This window comes from Colletes gigas, unplaced genomic scaffold (genome assembly GCF_013123115.1).
Source record: "Colletes gigas isolate AHSC1104 unplaced genomic scaffold, ASM1312311v1 Colletes_gigas_Sc00041, whole genome shotgun sequence".
Classification (NCBI taxonomy): domain Eukaryota; kingdom Metazoa; phylum Arthropoda; class Insecta; order Hymenoptera; family Colletidae; genus Colletes; species Colletes gigas.
This window is the reverse complement of record NW_025106670.1, coordinates 1585221-1604523: the sequence shown is the minus strand read 5'-3', so window position 1 is coordinate 1604523 and position 19303 is coordinate 1585221. Positions and strand designations below refer to the sequence as shown.

At 37.6% G+C, this 19303-nt stretch overlaps 1 protein-coding gene across 2 annotated transcripts in view; it reads left to right on the top strand.

Annotated features, from left to right (window-relative positions):
* The first annotated feature begins 8470 nt into the window (after positions 1–8470).
* Positions 8471–19303, top strand: part of LOC122402915 — a 43303-nt gene continuing 32470 nt past the window's right edge. For both annotated transcript variants that reach the window (XM_043406105.1, XM_043406104.1), the window contains exon 1: positions 8471–8595. In XM_043406105.1, the coding sequence (XP_043262040.1) occupies positions 8517–8595 (79 nt within the window). In that variant the 5' untranslated portion in view covers positions 8471–8516. The remainder of the gene's footprint in view (positions 8596–19303) is intronic.

Genomic DNA, 19303 nt, shown 5'->3' with positions numbered 1-19303 from the left:
TACTTAGAAGTATACATATTTGGCTGACTTTCGTTTTGGTGGACGTAAAATTTTCGACTTCTTTTATATCATCTTGCAACACTTAACGAGTATAATTAAAAATGTATGTTTTTAACTGGTGGAAATGATCCTTTTTCGAGTTATTAATGGTATAATACAATTCTATTTCAATTATACGTATAAGTTTAAGCAAAAGCAGTAGTTTTACTGAGAATTATTCTGTGCAAATGTAACATTCTGTTAATATCCTGTGATTAATATTAACGCAGACGAGGTATACGTAAGGACCCTTACATTCAATGTATTTTTTCAGCCCATTTTAACAAGGCTCTAGAGCCCCATTACCATTTTCGTGTCACTCGCAACATTACCAACAGGTTAAAGAATTTAACACAAGAGGAAATAATTTTGTTCAGATCGATTTAAAATTTTTTTTTCGTCGAAAAATTTAAGCACCTACCTCCTGTCGATTTTTCTTAAAAATTCATTTTTCATTTTCAGTAATTTTGTTCGATGCCCTATAGAAAAGTTGTCCAATATTTGTTTTGTAGGTAACCATGAGCTCTAATTCCCGTCGGTCATACCGACCTGAAAATTTGGAGGTGATTTTACCGGCCTCTTCTCATGGATAGCGGTCAGTTGAGAAACTCACTGAATTAGTGCGATAGGCAGCAACCTTGTTGCATGTAAATGCATACGAGTTTAAAAGTACGAATTATTCGCGATTCCTTGACTAGTTAAAGTTGTAAATAATTTGCAAAAAATCAGTCTATCCGCGGTTTCTACCCGAGGTATCCCTCGGGTTCGTAAACAAGCTTCGGGAGACATCGGAGCTTCCCCACCCCGCCGCCTAATTCCCGAGCGTTGCCGAGCACAGCCGGCGGCCATCATTCCGACTTTGACGTCAAGACGTAGCGGTGCTCCGCGACCGAGGTGCGTATTTCTAACCTGTTGATCTTTCCACTATTCTACTCATATTTTAATTACAATCTCTTGCAATACTGTTTCGATAATCATCGTTTCTGTACTTTAATGCATCGTTATTTCGTTTCTGTTACAGTCTCCCATTGGAATTCGAAATTAAGAAGACTTGTCGAAACCTGTCGAAACCTGTCAAGACGTGTCGGCGTTTCGCGACCAACGAAGTATGTATTTCTAACCTTTTCCTATTTCCTAATTATAATCAGTCATTGTTTAATTATGATTTTATTTCTATATTATTTCTGTTGCAGTCTCTGATTGAAATTCGACGCCATGGAAAATTTTATTGGCGCGTAAAGGACGCCATAACAGATGGCAGACCAGTCGACAAATTTTGAAGAGAATATTGGTAACATTATTGGTAACGTTTAAACAATTATAACAAAAATTAACATTCATATTAATATTTGTACATTTTTATCGTAGCTTTATTACGTTATTCGTTGTAAGCATGTTCTTAATTTTCTGATCGGTCATTGTTAAGATAAAGTATTAAAATCGGTAACAAACATTTTATCTACTTCGATACATATCGAAGTATACAAAAATGGCGTCGGTAGATATTAACGATACATTGGAATAGTTTATATTAGACTGTATTTTGATCGCGATTGAATATTTCCGACTGTTATTTATTTAATTGATTCTTTAGATTTCTTTACGAATCGTCGTAATTGCAATTTGCATATACATATATTTCGATACAAGTTTCATAAAACGTAGTAACTGCGGAGTTGAAATATGCTATTCAGGCATAAATAACTAGCAAACTTTAATTCTTGCAAATTTCGGAATATTTATAAAAATTACGAGATATTCTAACGTTCGGTAAAGTAAACATGATCATGCTTGCAACTCTAATTATGAAATTTAGTGATATAATATTTGTAGATTAAATAATTATTTCCGTAGGTAATATTTTGTCGTTGAAATTCTCATTGAATGAGAATATTTCGCCTTCGTGGCATTGATTTTGTACGGGATAAACTATGTATACAGCAGTACTAAGCAAAGCAGTGTTTTCGTTGTCGAATTCTAGTAAGAAGAAAAACAAAAATCGATAGGCTAAGCACAGATGTGCTTGTTGTATTTCTTGTCTCCTGTCCCTTTCTTTTCAGGTCTTTTCTTTCCAGGAAATTTGTTGGCCGCGCGCAATGCGGCCGGTAGAGTCAGTGATCGAGCGTAGCAACAAGTTTGTTTTTCGGGCCAAAGTGACCCCAAGCACGTTATCGTTCACGGTGTTAGACAAACGCGAGAATAGAAGCAGTGTTTTCTACGCAATATTAAATTACTTACAGAGCATCGTGGCTCTTTCTGTTTTCCGAATCGCGATAGTAGAATCATTTGTTCGCCGATTTAAATCTTCGGTCGCGGTATTCTAATTTAATATTTTCCAATCAAATTAATTATTTTTTCAATTTGAAATTTAAACTCCTCGTTACCGGAATTAGAGTCGGTGCATCACCGAAGAGGATTATTTGGCGATGCTCCACGAGCAAACAATGTAGGTATAAATTTATACTTTGGAATTTTTAATTAAAAATCTTTACAGTTTTAACAATAGATTCTAATTGTTTTCTTACAGTTTTCTTACAGATTCGGAACATGATCCTGGGAACGAGTAGCAGTACTCGGGGAGTATCGGGCGGTGGACCACGACCGAACAACGTAAGTATAAATTTATACTTTGAAATTTATTAATTAAAAATCTCTATAATTTTAACGATAGATTCTAATTGTTTTTTTGCATTTTTGTTACAGTCTCTGGACCTGAATCTTACCAGCAGGACCATGCTGACCGATGGATGACTTCGGGGGCTTCAAGTCTCATCACTGGTAAGTCGCATGCTATTTTGTTTCCTCTGGTCCCCAACCATGTTGTAGGATGAAAGATCCGAATCAACACGGGTGACCAGTTGTATACTTGTTATTTTTGACGAGTTAAGTGTGAATAGTAACATCATCTGTTATATTTTTTAGAGCAGGTTTTAGGGTCTTCTTGCACTCGCGTTTCTTAATATTACAAATGAATATAACACAGTTATATGATTGAATAGAAAATGAATAAATATAATGTGAAAATATTATATTTATCATATGATCGCGTAGAATATGAATGATAATTAATATGACACTGTACAACAATATTTACAGTATTAATATAAATTCATAACTATTGATCGTTTACTTAATTAATACATCGTATGATGTATTTAACGTGCAAGAAGGCATTTCGCGACAGGTCGATTTTTTAGTCAAAGTAACATGTATTTTATACTAGTTTCATCTTTTAAAAAATTTACTTTGACGACAGAATCGATCAAGGATAGTTGAATATTTTTATTAACAATTTATTGTATTCATTTCAATTTTTAAAGTAAATTCTTTTATCATGAAATCTCAAGTAGAGTCATTCATTTTAAATAATTCAATTTCAATTATAATAGTTTCATCGAATAGTAGTAGTTTTCAATATTAACATATTTTATTATTGATATATTACATAGAACAAGTCGAGTCATTTGAACTAAAAATTAGATACGAAATACCGTTTAGCTATTAACCAGTTTTTCTAGTCAGGATTTTCAGAGTAATTTTTCCGTGTTCGTTGCCTAAGTTCATGCACATGCCCAGGTGCTATTTGCATGAGCGAAGGCAACGGGGCACGATGAATTTATTTATAACAATTCAACGACATATCGACGACTGACATTGGCTAGTGAATCGTGCGCGACGTACTCTCCACATGTGTGTGTGTGTGTGTGGTTAGGTTGTGGAAGTGCGTCGTTTCAGATGTTTTATGATTGCAATTTACATATAGAATTTTATAACGTTAGATTTTTATCAATAATAATATCAAATTTCAATTTATCATTTATTTGAAAACTGTTGATCTTAATGGATTTAAATCTGAATATTTTTCAATCTTCAATGATACATTTATGCAATAGATTTTATTAAAGACTATATTCCATATATTGAAACGTTCTATAGAAACGTTTATCTATATAATATAAGAACGCAAAGATCACTAGCCTTTGTCAGTCCGCCAGAAACTAGTAAGTGCACAATTAGAGTGTGAATGTTTGCAATATTCGGGTGTCGGAGGAACCCCGGGGAATCCTCTCTAGTTTAGGTCGCGCCCGAATATTATGCGTGAGAACCGTGGAGTGTTTGTTTGCGAGAATGAGTTTTGCAATTTTTTAAATATAGGTTTAGGTAGGTAGGTAACTTTTTCTCTGGTGTGTGTGTGCTTAATCTAAGTAAGTAGGTAGGGTCAGGGCAGGACTGTCCACATTAGTAATTCGGGTAGGCGCGTTTTCGCGTGGCAGTTCTGTTCCTGTAGTTACGATTTCGAGAGTAGAAATTTTGCTGGTTCAAACGGTGTACATGTGCTGTTTGTTTCGGCTTTATTTTCGACTCCTCGAATCGCGCGACTCTTAAAGTCGCTCTCTCGCGCTTGCGCTCGCGGTCGTGATCAGGTCCCTTTCGAAACGTTCGTCCCCCTCGAGATTCACCACGTATGCTCTTGCAACAATTCGTATATTGTTGTAAGACTACGTATTGCACAAAATCTCGAGCCCTGTTTTAAGTAAGTTTCAGGCATCGGCAGGACCGCCGAAGAAAGAAAAGGCTCTATATGAGCCGAAGAGGCCCTGACAAACTGTTTCAAGAGTGGGCTGCAACAAATGGCTTTTCATTTTCATCCTCGGATGAGAATGGAAAGTCATTCCTGTTACTACTTTATCACTTAACTCGTCTGTAGTTGTAGTTAGTTTATTTTTCTGGCTGGCTCACGTATGCATGTACTTCGTACATGATTGCACCATACATGCCAGCCATCTCTCCCCATAACCCGCGGTTATGATGTACATAGAGTTGCGAATATGCAATAATCGCGTTTGCTTTTAGAGTTGCGAACTCTTATTTTTCGCGTTGACTTTTCAGGGTAGCGTTGCGACTAAACACGATACGCGATTGCTTTTTTGCTTGAGTACTTAGGTACTGAATGTTTGCTTAAAAATAGCGTTGCGAATTATTGATAAACGCGATTGCTCGTAGAGTTGCGAGATACTATTTTTCGCGTTTGCTTTTCAGGGTAGTGTTGCGAACAATCACGATTCGCGTTGCTTTTTTACTCTTTTACACATATAATGGACATCAACCGCGTTTGGAATTTTCATATTATAAATTAGCGTTGCGATCTTGATTAATCGTGCGATTTTTTAATTAGCGTTGCGATATTTTCAATGCCCAAATTCTACCCCAATTGTAGTACTAGTAGTAGTTAGTTTAGTGGCCAGTACATGTGCATGCACATGTACCAATAGCCCCTGATTAAAGTTAGAGTTGCGAATAATATACAATGTTCGCGTTTGCTCGTAGAGTTGCGAACAAATATTTATCGCGTTGATCTGTTAGAGTTGCGACTGAACACGATTCGCGATTGTTTTTATGCAAACCTAGGAACCGGGCGTTTGCTTTAAAAATAGCGTTGCGAATTTTTAGTAAACGCGATTGCTCGTAGAGTTGCGAATCACTATTTTTCGCGTTTGCTTTTCAGGGTAGAGTTGCGAACAATTACCATTCGCGATTGCTTTTATTCTTACAAGTCGCGTTTGGAATTTGTTCTATTATAAATTAGCGTTGCGATTGTTGATTTATCGCGTTGTTGGCCCGTAGTGTTGCGATATTTAAAACGTCTAACTTCATCCCCACATGAGCCACTCTACAGTAGTTAATAGTAATTAGAAGTAGTTAGTTTATTTTCTGCAACGCCACGATCCAGCATTTTTGGGCAAAACGCGATTTGCATTAGCGTTGCGATACATAAATATATTTCCATTAAAGATAGAGTCGCGAATATAGAATAATCGCGTTTGCTCGTAGAGTTGCGAATTCCTATTTTTCGCGTTTCCTTTTCAGGGTAGCGTTGCGAATTCCATACGCGATTGCTTTTATCGTTATTTAAGAATAGCATTGCGAATTAACCGATCGGTTTGCTCTTAGCGTTGCGAATTACTATTTTTCGCGTTTACTTTTCAGGGTAGTGTTGCGAACAATCACCATTCGCGGTTGCTTTTATTGTTAGAAATCGCGTTTGGAATTTTTATATTATAAATTAGCGTTGCGATCTTGACTTGTCGCGTTTTTTATTAAGTAGAGTTGCGATTCAATGCCCAAATGCTGGCCAAAACGCTGGCCAAAACGCTGGCCATTGCACCAAGGATCAAGAAGAAGCAAGCTGAGATCTGCAAAGCCTCGAATGGCTCAACGTCGTTATTAAAATTAGTGTTGCGCATGATTGAATATGGGTGCACGCGATTTAATTAATAAAGGAACCCTGCGTGGTTCATTTCACGAATAACAAGCACCATTCGCGTATAGTTTTTTATTATATAATTTAGCGTTGCGAAAGAAAGAATGGTCCACTCACGGGTTGTTTGAATTTAACACGAGTGGACCTTAATTTAAAATATATCTTTTCTTTATATATTTGCCAAAGGAAATACTGCTTTGAAAGTACTGCTGTAAATAGACAAATTGTTTTATTCTTTATAACGCGTTAAATATATTATGATTAATCTTGTTGTAGATTGAATTTATGATTCCAATCTATATATCTATATCACTAATTATTCATTATTAGAGTTGGTAATTTGTACGGGATATAATAACCGTTGCAACTCAATTGTTATTTATAAATAGTGAATTTTTTATAAATATTCTGTATTCTTTGCATAAATCAAAGTTTGTTCGCGATCATTGTTTTAATCGATGGAAAATAGAATGCTTGTATCGAAAGGATATGCAAATTGCAATTCGATATTTCATATTGAGAGTTCATTTCCGCGTAGAATCGATATTTTTTTGTTCGTTATTGCTTTTTCTTTACGAACCTAATTTAGTTTTCGATACAGTAAAATGTAATTATTGCAATTTATACGTCTTGACAAATTTTTTATTTGATAATCGAAACGAAAAATAAAATCTACTTATCTTAACACTGAGACGAATTTCATTTTTCTTTCAAGTTCACGTAATATTTTTGTTTTTAAACATTTTAATGTCAATTTACATTAGTCTATAGTTATTTTTTTCTGTGTTCATTAATACACTTTCATTTCAGCTGTTAATCGTTTGAACAAGTTCTTGTTACAGAATATATAATCATCGAAGAATCGAATTGGAAATGGTACACGGATTCCATCTTGATCGTTCTTAGAGAAGTAATTTCATAAAATTCTATTTATCGTCTGATTTATGTTTTAGGGAAACATCGTGGGATTAACAAAGACACCAAGAAGAAAATATTTCCTCGTATTTCTTCGTTTCCACAGATTGCGTTAGAATATAAGTAAAAATGTATATAGATTATAAGATAAAAAAGCGTTCTCCAGCGTTCGATTAAATACTACTGAAACGTGTGCGTAAATTTAAGTGGGAATGATTAATATTAGGGTACATATTAGTATTCTGATATGCAAGGTCCATACGTGCAGTTGTACATTCCAATTTCGTTTGAAAGAAAACATGTGCTGGATTATCTCACATGTATCAACATTTTGTTAGGTTTTCGATCTCTTCGTCAGAGTTCGTACGTGCAGTTGCACGTTCCAATTTCGTTTCTAGAAAACATGTGTATCTTCTCACGTGTGTTGACATTTTGTTAGGTTCTTCGTCTTTCGATCGGGCAGTTCTTTTAAGAACGCTCCTTTTCTGGCTCGTTTCTAACTTTTCGATAGCTTCTCCCTTAGATAGGTATTCGAATTCCTCGCCAAAGGAAGGGTGGTTGGGGCGAGGCTAGGGCGGGTCTCCATACGCAGCCAACCTTCTCGTGGTGATACCCGGGTCATATTATTTACTATGTAATTAATAATTCTATTAATTAATAGCAAATAATATGAGCTAATGGCTGCGTTCTTCTTGTAGTTCCACACGTTCGTTTTCTGTCTCACTTCCTCTTGTGTTCCTTTTTGAAATCTGTTAGAAACGGGCCGAAGAAATACATCAGGTGATAGGTTTATTCGTATACTTCGTCTGTGGTTACAAATATTATCGTGTTACCAATTTGTGATGTAAACGGTAGCTGTGTTGAAGCTATCTGTTTTATCGACGTCGGTGCGAAAGGAATCTCTAAATCTCGTTAATGGTCAGTTATGTAACGTTATCTATCAATTTTTTATGCGTCATAGAGTAATTAACGGTAGCTGATTGTCCAGGTAGTTGTTTATAGAAATTTCTAAAGTGAATTGAATACTGCTCGTTTATCCCGTGACCTGTTTTATCGCGTGCGAGTTGTAGGAATGATCTGGAAAGTGGTGCCACGTACGAGGAGAAGTTGAAGCATGATATTGTCAGCGGGCAGGCGCTGGACCGCTTTCGGTGGCTGCGCGCGGGAGGAAGAACGAAAGACAGAGAAAGACCGAGATTCAAACTCGAAATCTAACGAGGAACTCTCAGAGCCACGCGAGTGGCCGCGCGATACGGCACGGGTGTTTGAAAACGGCTGATAAGAGTGCATACCGCGCGCCATGTGTACTAAGAAAAGTGCAAGCTTTCCGTGGGTCCTTTGTGTTGTTTCGCTTTTCGTCGGACTTGGCCTTTCGTTCGGTGAGTAAACGGATCAGATTCACTGAATTTTAATCGTCGCGAAGGGAATGTCGTTAAAAGATCGAACCATTCATCGGTAGTCCGTTAAAGGCCGTTCAGTGACGCACGTTTTGTTTTTCTGTGGCTCGTTGTATACTTGCGACATACACGTTTTATGGAAACTGATCCAAAAAAATGCCAAGTTCGTTTTAGCCTACAAATTGAACGCGAATGTTTTTTAATGAAACAAATGTTGGAATTTTTTAAAACGCGACAAGTGTATTGGCAGTTTGTGGAAATGTTTGTTTCGTATGAAAGTTTATATAGTCGAGGTGTGATTTAATTGCTAGAAAATTTCACTTGAGAGTCTTTCGGGTAGAATCGAACAAGTACGAAAGTGACAATTGATACTTGAGCCTGTTGCTCTCAGAAACTCGAGCTTTATATCGAAGTATAAGTTTACGATTCACATTATATTTTTATTCGAACAATTGTACGGTTAATAGTTTCGTCGCGTACATAAATCATTTCTAAAGTATTTCAGTTATTCTACTTTAAATTTCTTTTTCATTCGAACGAAACGGAAATCACAAAATAAAAATGCAATTGTCATTTTCCGCCATAACAAATATCGAATAATCGTGTTTCGTTTAAAATTTCCAAGTTCTTATTTTTAATTTCCCCGCATTTATACTTGGTAATTATTCTTTGGAGAAACAAAGTGAATAATAGAAAACGATTCCAACATTGTATTTGTTAATTACAACGGAGCAAAGGTGGGTGAATGTGATCGATTACGTAACAATAAACACGAAGTTTCGCGCCGTTAACTCGGTACTTTGTCATTCGAATACGATGTTCACGATGTCAAACAATATTCTGTTTGGATGGTCGTGCAATTTTGCCTTTGTAACCGACGAAACCGTTCGAATTTCCGTCGTTTGTCGAAAGTAACCCGAATAACGGAACGCCACTGCGCGGGTGTCGAACTTGTATAAATTTTTCATCCGCATTATTGGCCAACGAATTAACGACTCGAGGCCGAGATGCCTCGACTAATTATCGCAAAACTGGGCCATCGGTATTCTCATCAATTTAATATCGCGATTCGATAATAAATCAAGACATTTTCAGGCACGTTTCATTGTTTTCCGTCGCCTAAGCGTAATCGATCGATCGATCGATCGATCGATACAGGTGAATGAAAGAAAGAATATTGCACTCTGTATCGCGGCCAAAACCTTTCGTTGAAATGTCGTAAATTGTACAAGGATCAACGTGTCAAGATGTTTAACGTTTCGTGGTGTTCTAATAGGAATTGCTCGATGGTTCGGACAGTATTTTCGAAACTCGCGTACTCGCGTACTCGCGTACTCGCGCGAGCGGACTGTCAGATGCAACAACGACTCCCTTTGGTATATTACGCGCGTAATACGTACGAGCTCTCAGACGAATGAAATTCCGTGCAAAGTGTACTCCGGAGAATATTTTATCGCCCTCTGGATGCCACGAAATACGGAGAACAGCTATTTTATGCAGTTTTGGCATGCACCGTTGCTCGCGCCAACCCTTCCCGTACAAAATATCGTTTAGATAGGAATTTTCCCGGGATCTAATCGAGGCGACTCGGCCCCGGGTCGAAAATCTGATCCTCGAGTCAAATCTCAATTCGGAAGCTGTCTCGTGTAATCGAATTTTAGAGCTCGTTACGTCCGATTTCTTTCCCGAATACCTCCAAAACTTTTCACGGTGCCTCTACTATTTTATTACCTTCGTACGAACCGAGAACGAATTTTCCGCGTAACAGACTCTTTTACAAATTCTTTGCATACTTAATTTTATAGTTTTTTATTTCTTTTTATCGGGATTACAATAAATAGAAAAAGATACACGAGCGACCGTTGACCTAGATCGTCGGTGAAATAACAATTACACAAAGCAACATTGATGTTAATGAATTTGTACGAACGCGTATAGGCGAGGGGCCGATAATCTGATATTCACACGCGTGCACTTTCTTCCGTACGCAACGTCCCCTTTCCAAAATTTTCTCTAATTATTTCGATCACACGAAATAAAAGGTCCCAGGGCATCGATCCGTTTAATTGGATTTATTTGATTTGAACGCAGAGCCTGCAAATATTGCATCATTTACGCGTAACTTTTACAATTTTAATGATTCGACGAATCGTTCGAGGCGCAAACATTTTCGTATACATATATTCGTTCTGAACTATCGACGACCACCATAATTGCGCGATTCCGTGTCTGTGACGTAAATGGAACGATGTCAGCTTGATACCTCTGAACCGTCCATGTTCGTTATCCATCGTCTCATTAATACTTGACGACTCACGGGAGAAGTTACTCTTAAGTGGAGTAAGGGAGTCAAGATCAGACCGAACAGTTAGGCAACCCATCTGAGATTGTCGAACCGAAGTGGGTAGCTGATCGCAAATAAGACGATAAAAGGGACCAAGTGGAAACGGAGGGTGGCTTGGCCAGGTTTTAGTGTTTTCTCAGATAACAGAAATTGAATTCCTAGATATTCCGTCGAGATTCGAACGAGCACGGATTCCTTCCTTCCTTTTATTTTCACAATCCCGAACATTAACTTTTAATTATCACTTTAAACAAATATTGTACAGGAAGTTACTTGTTTTAATAATTACTTATAATTAACAAATACTTTGAGAGTTTTTAAACATTCGGTAGAAATATGACGGTATTAATGTAGAACGAGGATGAGAACAATTAAAAGTAATGAGGTACAATTATGAAAATACGTTATAGAAACATAGGGAGACCGACCATGTGTGCATTTATTTTTTACTATACGACGGTTAATATACGTATAACTGATTATCGTGCTTGTTCTAATTTGTTTTAGAAAATATTTCATTTTAACGATTCATTTATTATATTAATTTTAAATCGTTACAAAATCGAGAATGTGATTCATATAGATTACCTTCCACTATACTATATTAAATAAAAGCGTATGCCAATGCTCTTGTAGAATTATACTTGAATATTTTAAATCCGATTTTAAGGACTGTGGAGTATTTCTCGGTTTAATGACACGCGTATGTTCTCATTTCACCGTTCGTATTTTCCAGTTTCATATCGACGACAAAGGATTTTTTAAGTATGATTAATGGATTTTATTTCTGCGGAGTAGTTTTTAATTTCATGAAATCAACGTGCTGTCGTGAAATGAAGGAAATGCTGTTACCGTATTTAGCAAATAATTATTACTATTGCTTGATAATTGTTAGGATATACATTTAACGTAAATTCAAGGATAATGATACAATGGTTTATCAGGTATCGATTACCGTAACAAAAGGAACTTTTTACTTTTGGAATCCAGATTTCAGTTACTGTCGTATCATTTGTTTCGTGTTTGGAGACGCGTGTGTAACGCGTTTCCTTTGTTACCGAAATGAATTTAAATAATTACACGAGATTAATTATTCGTCCATTTAACGTATTCGGTGGACATTTGTTATCCGAATTAATAAAGAGGCACGGTGGTTTTCGGTCGTTGCTCGTTTTACGATGCAGGAAAACCGAACGAACTTTTTCCAGTATTCGATATAGAATAAACTATGCTATAGAGTAAAATACGCAATATGTGCTGAAACACGCGTGCACACGGAATTTTCTAACCGGTATTTTTGCACTCGGAGTGCCTCGAAACACCGAGGAAATTTATTTTTTCGTGTAACGCTTATTTTGGAAATTATAGAGTTGCACTAGTTGCGTGGTCCACTCTGAATTTAATAACAGTCCAGATGGTAAAGCAGATAGAAAGCAAAGGGACTGAAATACGCAATATTTTCCGAACCACCTTAATACTTTTCCACCGTTGCGAACGTAAATGCAAATTTCCAGTGCGTTTCATTTCGCGTATCGAGAACATCGACGGATATCGAGCCCCTTTATTGCGAATCGATCGGATGTGCCTAACCGCGTGATACACGTTATGAAGAATATTGAAAAGAACAAGAGAAAAAACTGTCGATTCGATTCCATCTCCGACCGTGAGTGTATCAATCCTCTCGGTGGATCGTTCGTTTTATCGTTGCGAACGCGTACAAATAAGACGACGCGAGGCGACGCGACGCTACGCGACGGTGACGTACGAGAGGGGGTGGCCGTGTAGGGGTTTGTAGAGGACAGAGTCATTCGAACAATTGAAAACGGTAATACCCTCCGTCGGCGGGGCTTTCCGATTCGTTTGACGGAATAAACATCGGAGATTGGATCTCGGATTACGCGTATCCGTGTTCCTCGGAGCACGGGCTGTTGGAAGCGCGAAAAAGGTCACGGCGATGCGTTTGGAAGACGCAAAGCTGACTCGTTGACACGGAAAATCCATATTTTTATGCCGGTGACCCGCGGCACAAATTTCCCCGACCCTTTTCTTTCCCTTGCTTCCTCTTGCTGCTCATCCCGAGAATCTTTCCTCCTGTTCGCTCCTGGCTGTCATCGAGTTGCTCGGCTTGTCTCGCGATCGAAATTTATAAAAACATTTTACTTCTTGTCACGATGTTACGTTAGTTTGAAAGATTTACAACATTTTCAATCCATGTTTATGAATAGCGTATCGCGACGTTATTAAATATCATAATTCGCTATGGTTGTTTTATACAAGTACTACCAAAGTACAGTATTAAAGATTTAACAAGGTAGGAGGATGATAGTATCACGCGTAAGAGGAAGTTCGCGGCATAAAATTCATCGACAGCCCTAAAACTTTTAAAGCGTCTTTGCTGAAACAAGTACGGCGTCTTGATAAAAATTCTCAAAAGTCCTTTAAGACCAACGCAGCACTCAACTCGCTGGAGTTATCAAATATTTATAACTACGAAAGATTACAGCCGATAAAGTGCAACGTATTGCGATCTTAACGCGTTTTACAATATGTCGAACGAATAACTTTTTTGTACAGGATTTACGTAACAAGAAATTAAATTAATGCAATTGTTAATACCAATAGAATTGTAAATTACGTTAAAGGTTATCGATACACCTGTTATTTGTTCTGTAATCTGTGATTTCATTCCTGATAAATTTACAAAAGACCCAAGTTCCGCTCTTAGCAAATCAAAGTTCTCCGCGAAACCGTATTTCAAAGCAAATAACATTCCGGTGGATGAGAATAGAGGATCTGAATTGATAATGAGGGTACCTTTACTCGTGGAAGCTGGCCCTCATTGTGGACCATCTACTACTTTTCGCTCCAAGGGCTGCTACCACTTGGAACCTTACAAAATTAGCAATGTAAAGTTGATGTTTTTAACGTGCGATATCGATTCGTTCTCTTAACGGGACAATGTTTAAGTACGATCGCGATCGAATCTTTTAAAAGTGTTAGATCGATACAAATCGTTGGTCGCATTAAACAATAGAAAGATAAAACGAAACTTTATGATTATATTCAATAGGGCGTGTTTTTGCTCGTTATGTATGTAACAGGAATTTGATCGAAACGAACGTTCCGTGCATCGAAAAGAAATGAAACGAAATGTAGGAGTCTCGTTAAGAAAAAAGAAGCATCGTTCGTAATATACATAGAGGTGCTTTTAAAAAGTTATCGTAGAAAGAAAATAGAAGAACTAATTAATTGCGAAAACGTGTTGGCAGCGCGTGCAAAATAACGCCGATAACGGTTCAACATCGTACTGCAATTCACTGGACGCGTTTCAGTGATGAGAGTTGTAAAAATTCCCGTAAGCCACTTAATTTACTCCCTATTACCGCGTCAATGGATATTGATTACATTACGGTGAGCTGGAGCGTTAATGACGCGTGCTGATGTGTTTTCGCTTCAGTCGGGTAATCAATAAAGGTCAATTGTAATTTGGCATTAAACAACGTGTGTGTTTTTCGAAATTACTTTTTGCACTCTCGCATTTTATAGTCTCCCTACATATCAAATTACGCGAACATCATGATTTGTCAACTGTTGCGTCACTGTGAAACATTCGTTATTCGAACTAACAGGAACGCGACGATCATTTGGCATTTTTCATTAAAATAAAATAACGAGAATAATGAAATATTAAAAAATAATTCGAAAATTATTTTCTGGTTCGAACAAATAAATATTTGAAATAAATATTGTTTGATAATTAAACGCAGCTTTCGTAGTCAGGGAGAGGGAAAAATACTTGGTCGCAGATTGTTTCCGCCTTGTACATAGAATGGAAAACCGTGTTTCGGGCTCTATACTCAGCGAGTTTCGGTTTCCCGCCTCAAACCACGAGCGACTTGACACGAACTCTGTTAATTTTCGCGGCACACATTAAACACCGAGGGGCTACAATGAAATACTAACTCCCCCGTTTGTCCCGACATCTTTCTATACTGCGCGTAATTAGTTTTGCTGTTGTAGGTGCCGGGTGATTTATGAATTTCCATTAACTAAAGTTTCGTGTTACGATTATTTCGTTAAAAACACGCGAACGTGTCGCCCGGATAAACGTGTTTCCTTTTACGAGCAATCTCGTTATTTTGTTTTTTTACTCCGTTACAAGTCCTGAAATATTTTCGAGAAGAGTCGAGAAGAGGTGTTGTCTAAACAAGAGTAGTGGAAGGACATTGTGCGAAACATTCGTAAGGACTCGGCAGGACGAAATGAACTCGTGAATTATGGATAAGAGTGGTGCTGGTGTTCGTTCTTCGACGTATATATTTATTTCTTTCATTTAAAAATTTAGTGATTTGGTTTTTATAATATTCAAGTATAGCAAGATTTGAATGTGCTATGCATGGAAGAAAGTAGAGACGTATTCGAGATAAGCCATGAATCCTAATACAGCAGAGAAATCATTGAACTCATGGGACACGATAAGCACAACCCCGGTCCAGTGGAAAACAACATAAACCTCTCGAAACACGTAGAACTTTGTACAGATACATATTATAGGACCAGCGAGACACGATAGGGGCGACCTCGAACACATGACAGTTGATAGAGAAGACCATGGTTTCTTGAAATACGATACAGACGATGTCGAACTCATAGAACAAGACGGATATAATACTAGACTTGTAACTTTAGCTGCGCCGGAATCCTTGCTCTTTCGACGCGATACAGATAATATCAGATCCAGGGAACACGGCTATGGCCAACATCGGATATGTAAGGGCTGATATAGATGATTAGAACGTTGAACCCACAAAGAACTTGTTTCGAAAAGAGTCAATTCTTAAATTCGTTGGACTCTGTATGAACGACCTAAGCAATCCTTAGAACGGATAGGGATAATCTCGTGCTCGTGAAATCTAATAGCGACAACACGCGAACTTGTTGAACCCGGGAAGGACAACTTCTGGTAACATGAAATCCAATAGAAGTGACATATCCTACCCGTTGGAATAGATAGAGAGAACGAGTGGATCCGATTTTAATCGTTGATCGAAACGCATAATCGAGACCACGTTCACCGCGCTAATCTTATCTTCGAACCGAAATTAATTAATCGATTTCCGTATTCGAGCTGCGAGCGTCTCATTAGGTGAACCGATATTGGGGCAGAGGGTCCGTCCACGGTTTTCTTCATCGATCGTTGACGCTCGTAAGTATTCCGGATACATCGACAAAGCCCCGCCGGCTATTCGATTACTCCCGCTCCTTCGCCAATGGAAGATCCTCTTTTTTTTTTTCTCCTTTTTCCGCAAAATGAAATTTCTTTCCTCGGTGCGGCGGTGCAATACCAGCTAAAAATCGTAGCTCTTGGACGTCACGGCGTAGAAGTAAGACCTGATAAGGGGTATGAAGGGGATTTTAGTCCACCGTGTCGGTGGAAAACCTCACTGATGAAAAAATTCCATTACGTTGTCTAGCTCGACGTTCTTACAAAGAAAAGATAAATGCCCCGCGCTGCGTCGCGTCCTAGGCTACGCCAACGAATATAGTATTATACAAGCCCAACCGGTTGAAACAATCCGCGGAATAGAAATTGCACCTTTTCTTCGTACAAAAATGCGAGCAAGGATATCACTCTTTAATATGTTCTCAGATTTACGGCCAATTCTAGACTCGTTCTTACGCGATCTGTAGCCATGACCTTTCGCCGAAAGGAATTCCTACCTTGACAAGATCGGGTATCGCGATCTTGCTCGGAGAATATCAACGATGAAACGAAAATTATTACCATCGAGTCTCGTACTTTCTAAACGGATCAACGAAACTAAGAAATTTTCGCTGAACAAAGGAAGAAATTCTACGTTTATACGTTCGATGCATTGTTCAAATTTATTCGCACATTCTTCGTACAGTTTTATTTTAATTGGAAGCGGTAGAAACCAATTTTGAAATCGTATCGACTTATTTTTCGAGCCGACTGTACGTAGAGATCGAAAATCCAGATCGAGAGGTTCGGGTTTATTTTGTCAACATTGTCCTTTTGTCGAGATACTTGTGAAAAAAGCAAAAGTTGTTTCTCGATCCGTAGATATTTGGCGTGTCTTGCGGTGCCTATATATACTGTTCTCTAACAGTACCGAGAAGTGGACGACAAAATCGAACACACGCTATTTGTGAGGCACTCGGTCAATAGTGTTTTTAAACGTTTAGGTGCAACACGAAAGTGATGTTCTACCACTCAACCTATCAACGAAATTCTATTCGATTATTTAGCACTTCAAACGGGGGATATTCTCGAATTATTTTGAAACTTGAATGTGTGTATATTATTCATGTCGATAAAAAGAACTACTCGATCAGGAATTCTGAAAACAGCGAGCAATATTAAAATAGAATTATGCATACGTATATCATGAATAATTTATTTAAAAGACTGCTATTTTGTACACGGTCACTTTCAACAGCGGACAAAAGTGATTTAGTAGAAGCGAACAAATGAAAAGGAAAATCTTTTCTAAAGATCGTAAGAAAATTTCAATTTAATCCTTTCGTTCGATGCTTCTGCTCTTTCTTCCTTATCAGTGAGTTCTCCAACTTTTCATGGAAGCGTCAGCTTTTACACGAAAGTTTTATCGTAGGATAATATACGATAGGTAAATGACTGCATAAAATGTCAATCCTTTGCTGAAAGAGACATGGAACTTTTCAACATTCTTGTTACGCACGAGTTAGTAATTTATTTAAAATTTTAATATCTCTACGAGCAGTACAATATTTTAAAACTTTTCATCCTTTCGCTTAGGGTTCATTTTCTATATTTTACAATTATAAACTAAAAGTCTTTTTCTTGCTACACGTATCGTATCTCGAACAGATGATTCGTTTCCGCGTGACAGTTTGTACGAACTCCACGCACAAAGTTTCGCCGTTGTGTTTCACATTTTTCTTATTTTATTCGAAAGCGATACGTTTAAGAAGAGTTGTGTTTCATATTTATTCGTGATATATAGGATCGGGGGTGGTTAAATTTATAGTAGGATATTGTGAAACGATTTCACGACTTTAAAAGGAGACCCGATCGATCCGCGTTGAATGGTGATGGGAAAATAACGCAGACTGGGAAAACCTTCGTCGCGTAGGAGATATGAATTACGTCCGTATCTTTCTTTCTTCCCTATTCAACCCCTGTATTCCTATCCAGTAAGAAAAATTACTCGCGATAAAAAGAGCTAACGAGTTGAAGGGAAGAGTTAGATTTCTACCACGTGGCCATTACGCCACTCTTTTGCGGGTGAAAAAAAAAGGTGAGACTAATTTCGTAATTTCTTTCGCCGGCTGGTCAGTGGGGGACAGGCTAATTACGCCCCTGGCTGGTTTGCACGTTCGTTCACACCTAATCAAATCTTTTCGGTGACGCACAGTGCTCCATACCGAACGATATAGTAATATTTTGCCAAAAAGTCGGCTAGAAAATGTTGAAATTAATACAATTTGGTAAAAATTATAAATATCGAATAAACTGTTTCAAATGCGTTATCGTTTTCAAGAAAATAATTTTTCGTTAAAAACACGCGAACGCGTGGTCCGAATCGACGAGTGAGTTTTTCAAAATAATTCCGTTACTCGTTTGTTTTTCATTCCGTTGCATGCTCGGATCGATGCACAATCAGCGTAAAATAATTACGCGCGATAAATGTGTTACGATGTAATTGTGTTTCGTAAAAAATTTTAATCATTCGGTTAGCAAAACTTCATTGGTGTAATTTTACAGATTAGTTTTCGAAATTTTTAGTGCAGTGGAAGTGCAACTTTAGTTAAACTTTCCAATAATATTAAAAAATCTCAAACTTTTCTTCTTTTTATCAGATCCAAAAACATTGTGTTTGTTCGTAAATGTTGTATACATCGTATAAGTCATATCGCTGTTATAAAGCAATCGATTTAACAGGGAAAACATTATTGCAGTATGGTAGGGGAAGTTGAACTTCATTTGTCAAACTCGAACGAACTTGTTTAACTGCGCGTTTCGTACATAATCGATGGTTTATTATTTAGCTGGAACATTTGTTTGATAATTTCACCTATTGTTATCGTTATCGAACTATCGATACTCGCTGATTGAAGTTTAATCAACATCTCCGTTCGTGTTTATCGAACTTATACGAGTGCTCGCATAATGCAGTTTGCTCGGAATGTAATTTGCATTGAGAGCTGCTGATAAATAAGCAGGAATGTTCCCTCGATATCGTTTCCGCGCACAAATATCACAGAAAATTTTCCGGAACAGATTTCGTAAATGGAATGAAGAAAAAATTGTTATTTACGGTCTGCGCGTAGAAATGCTTTTGT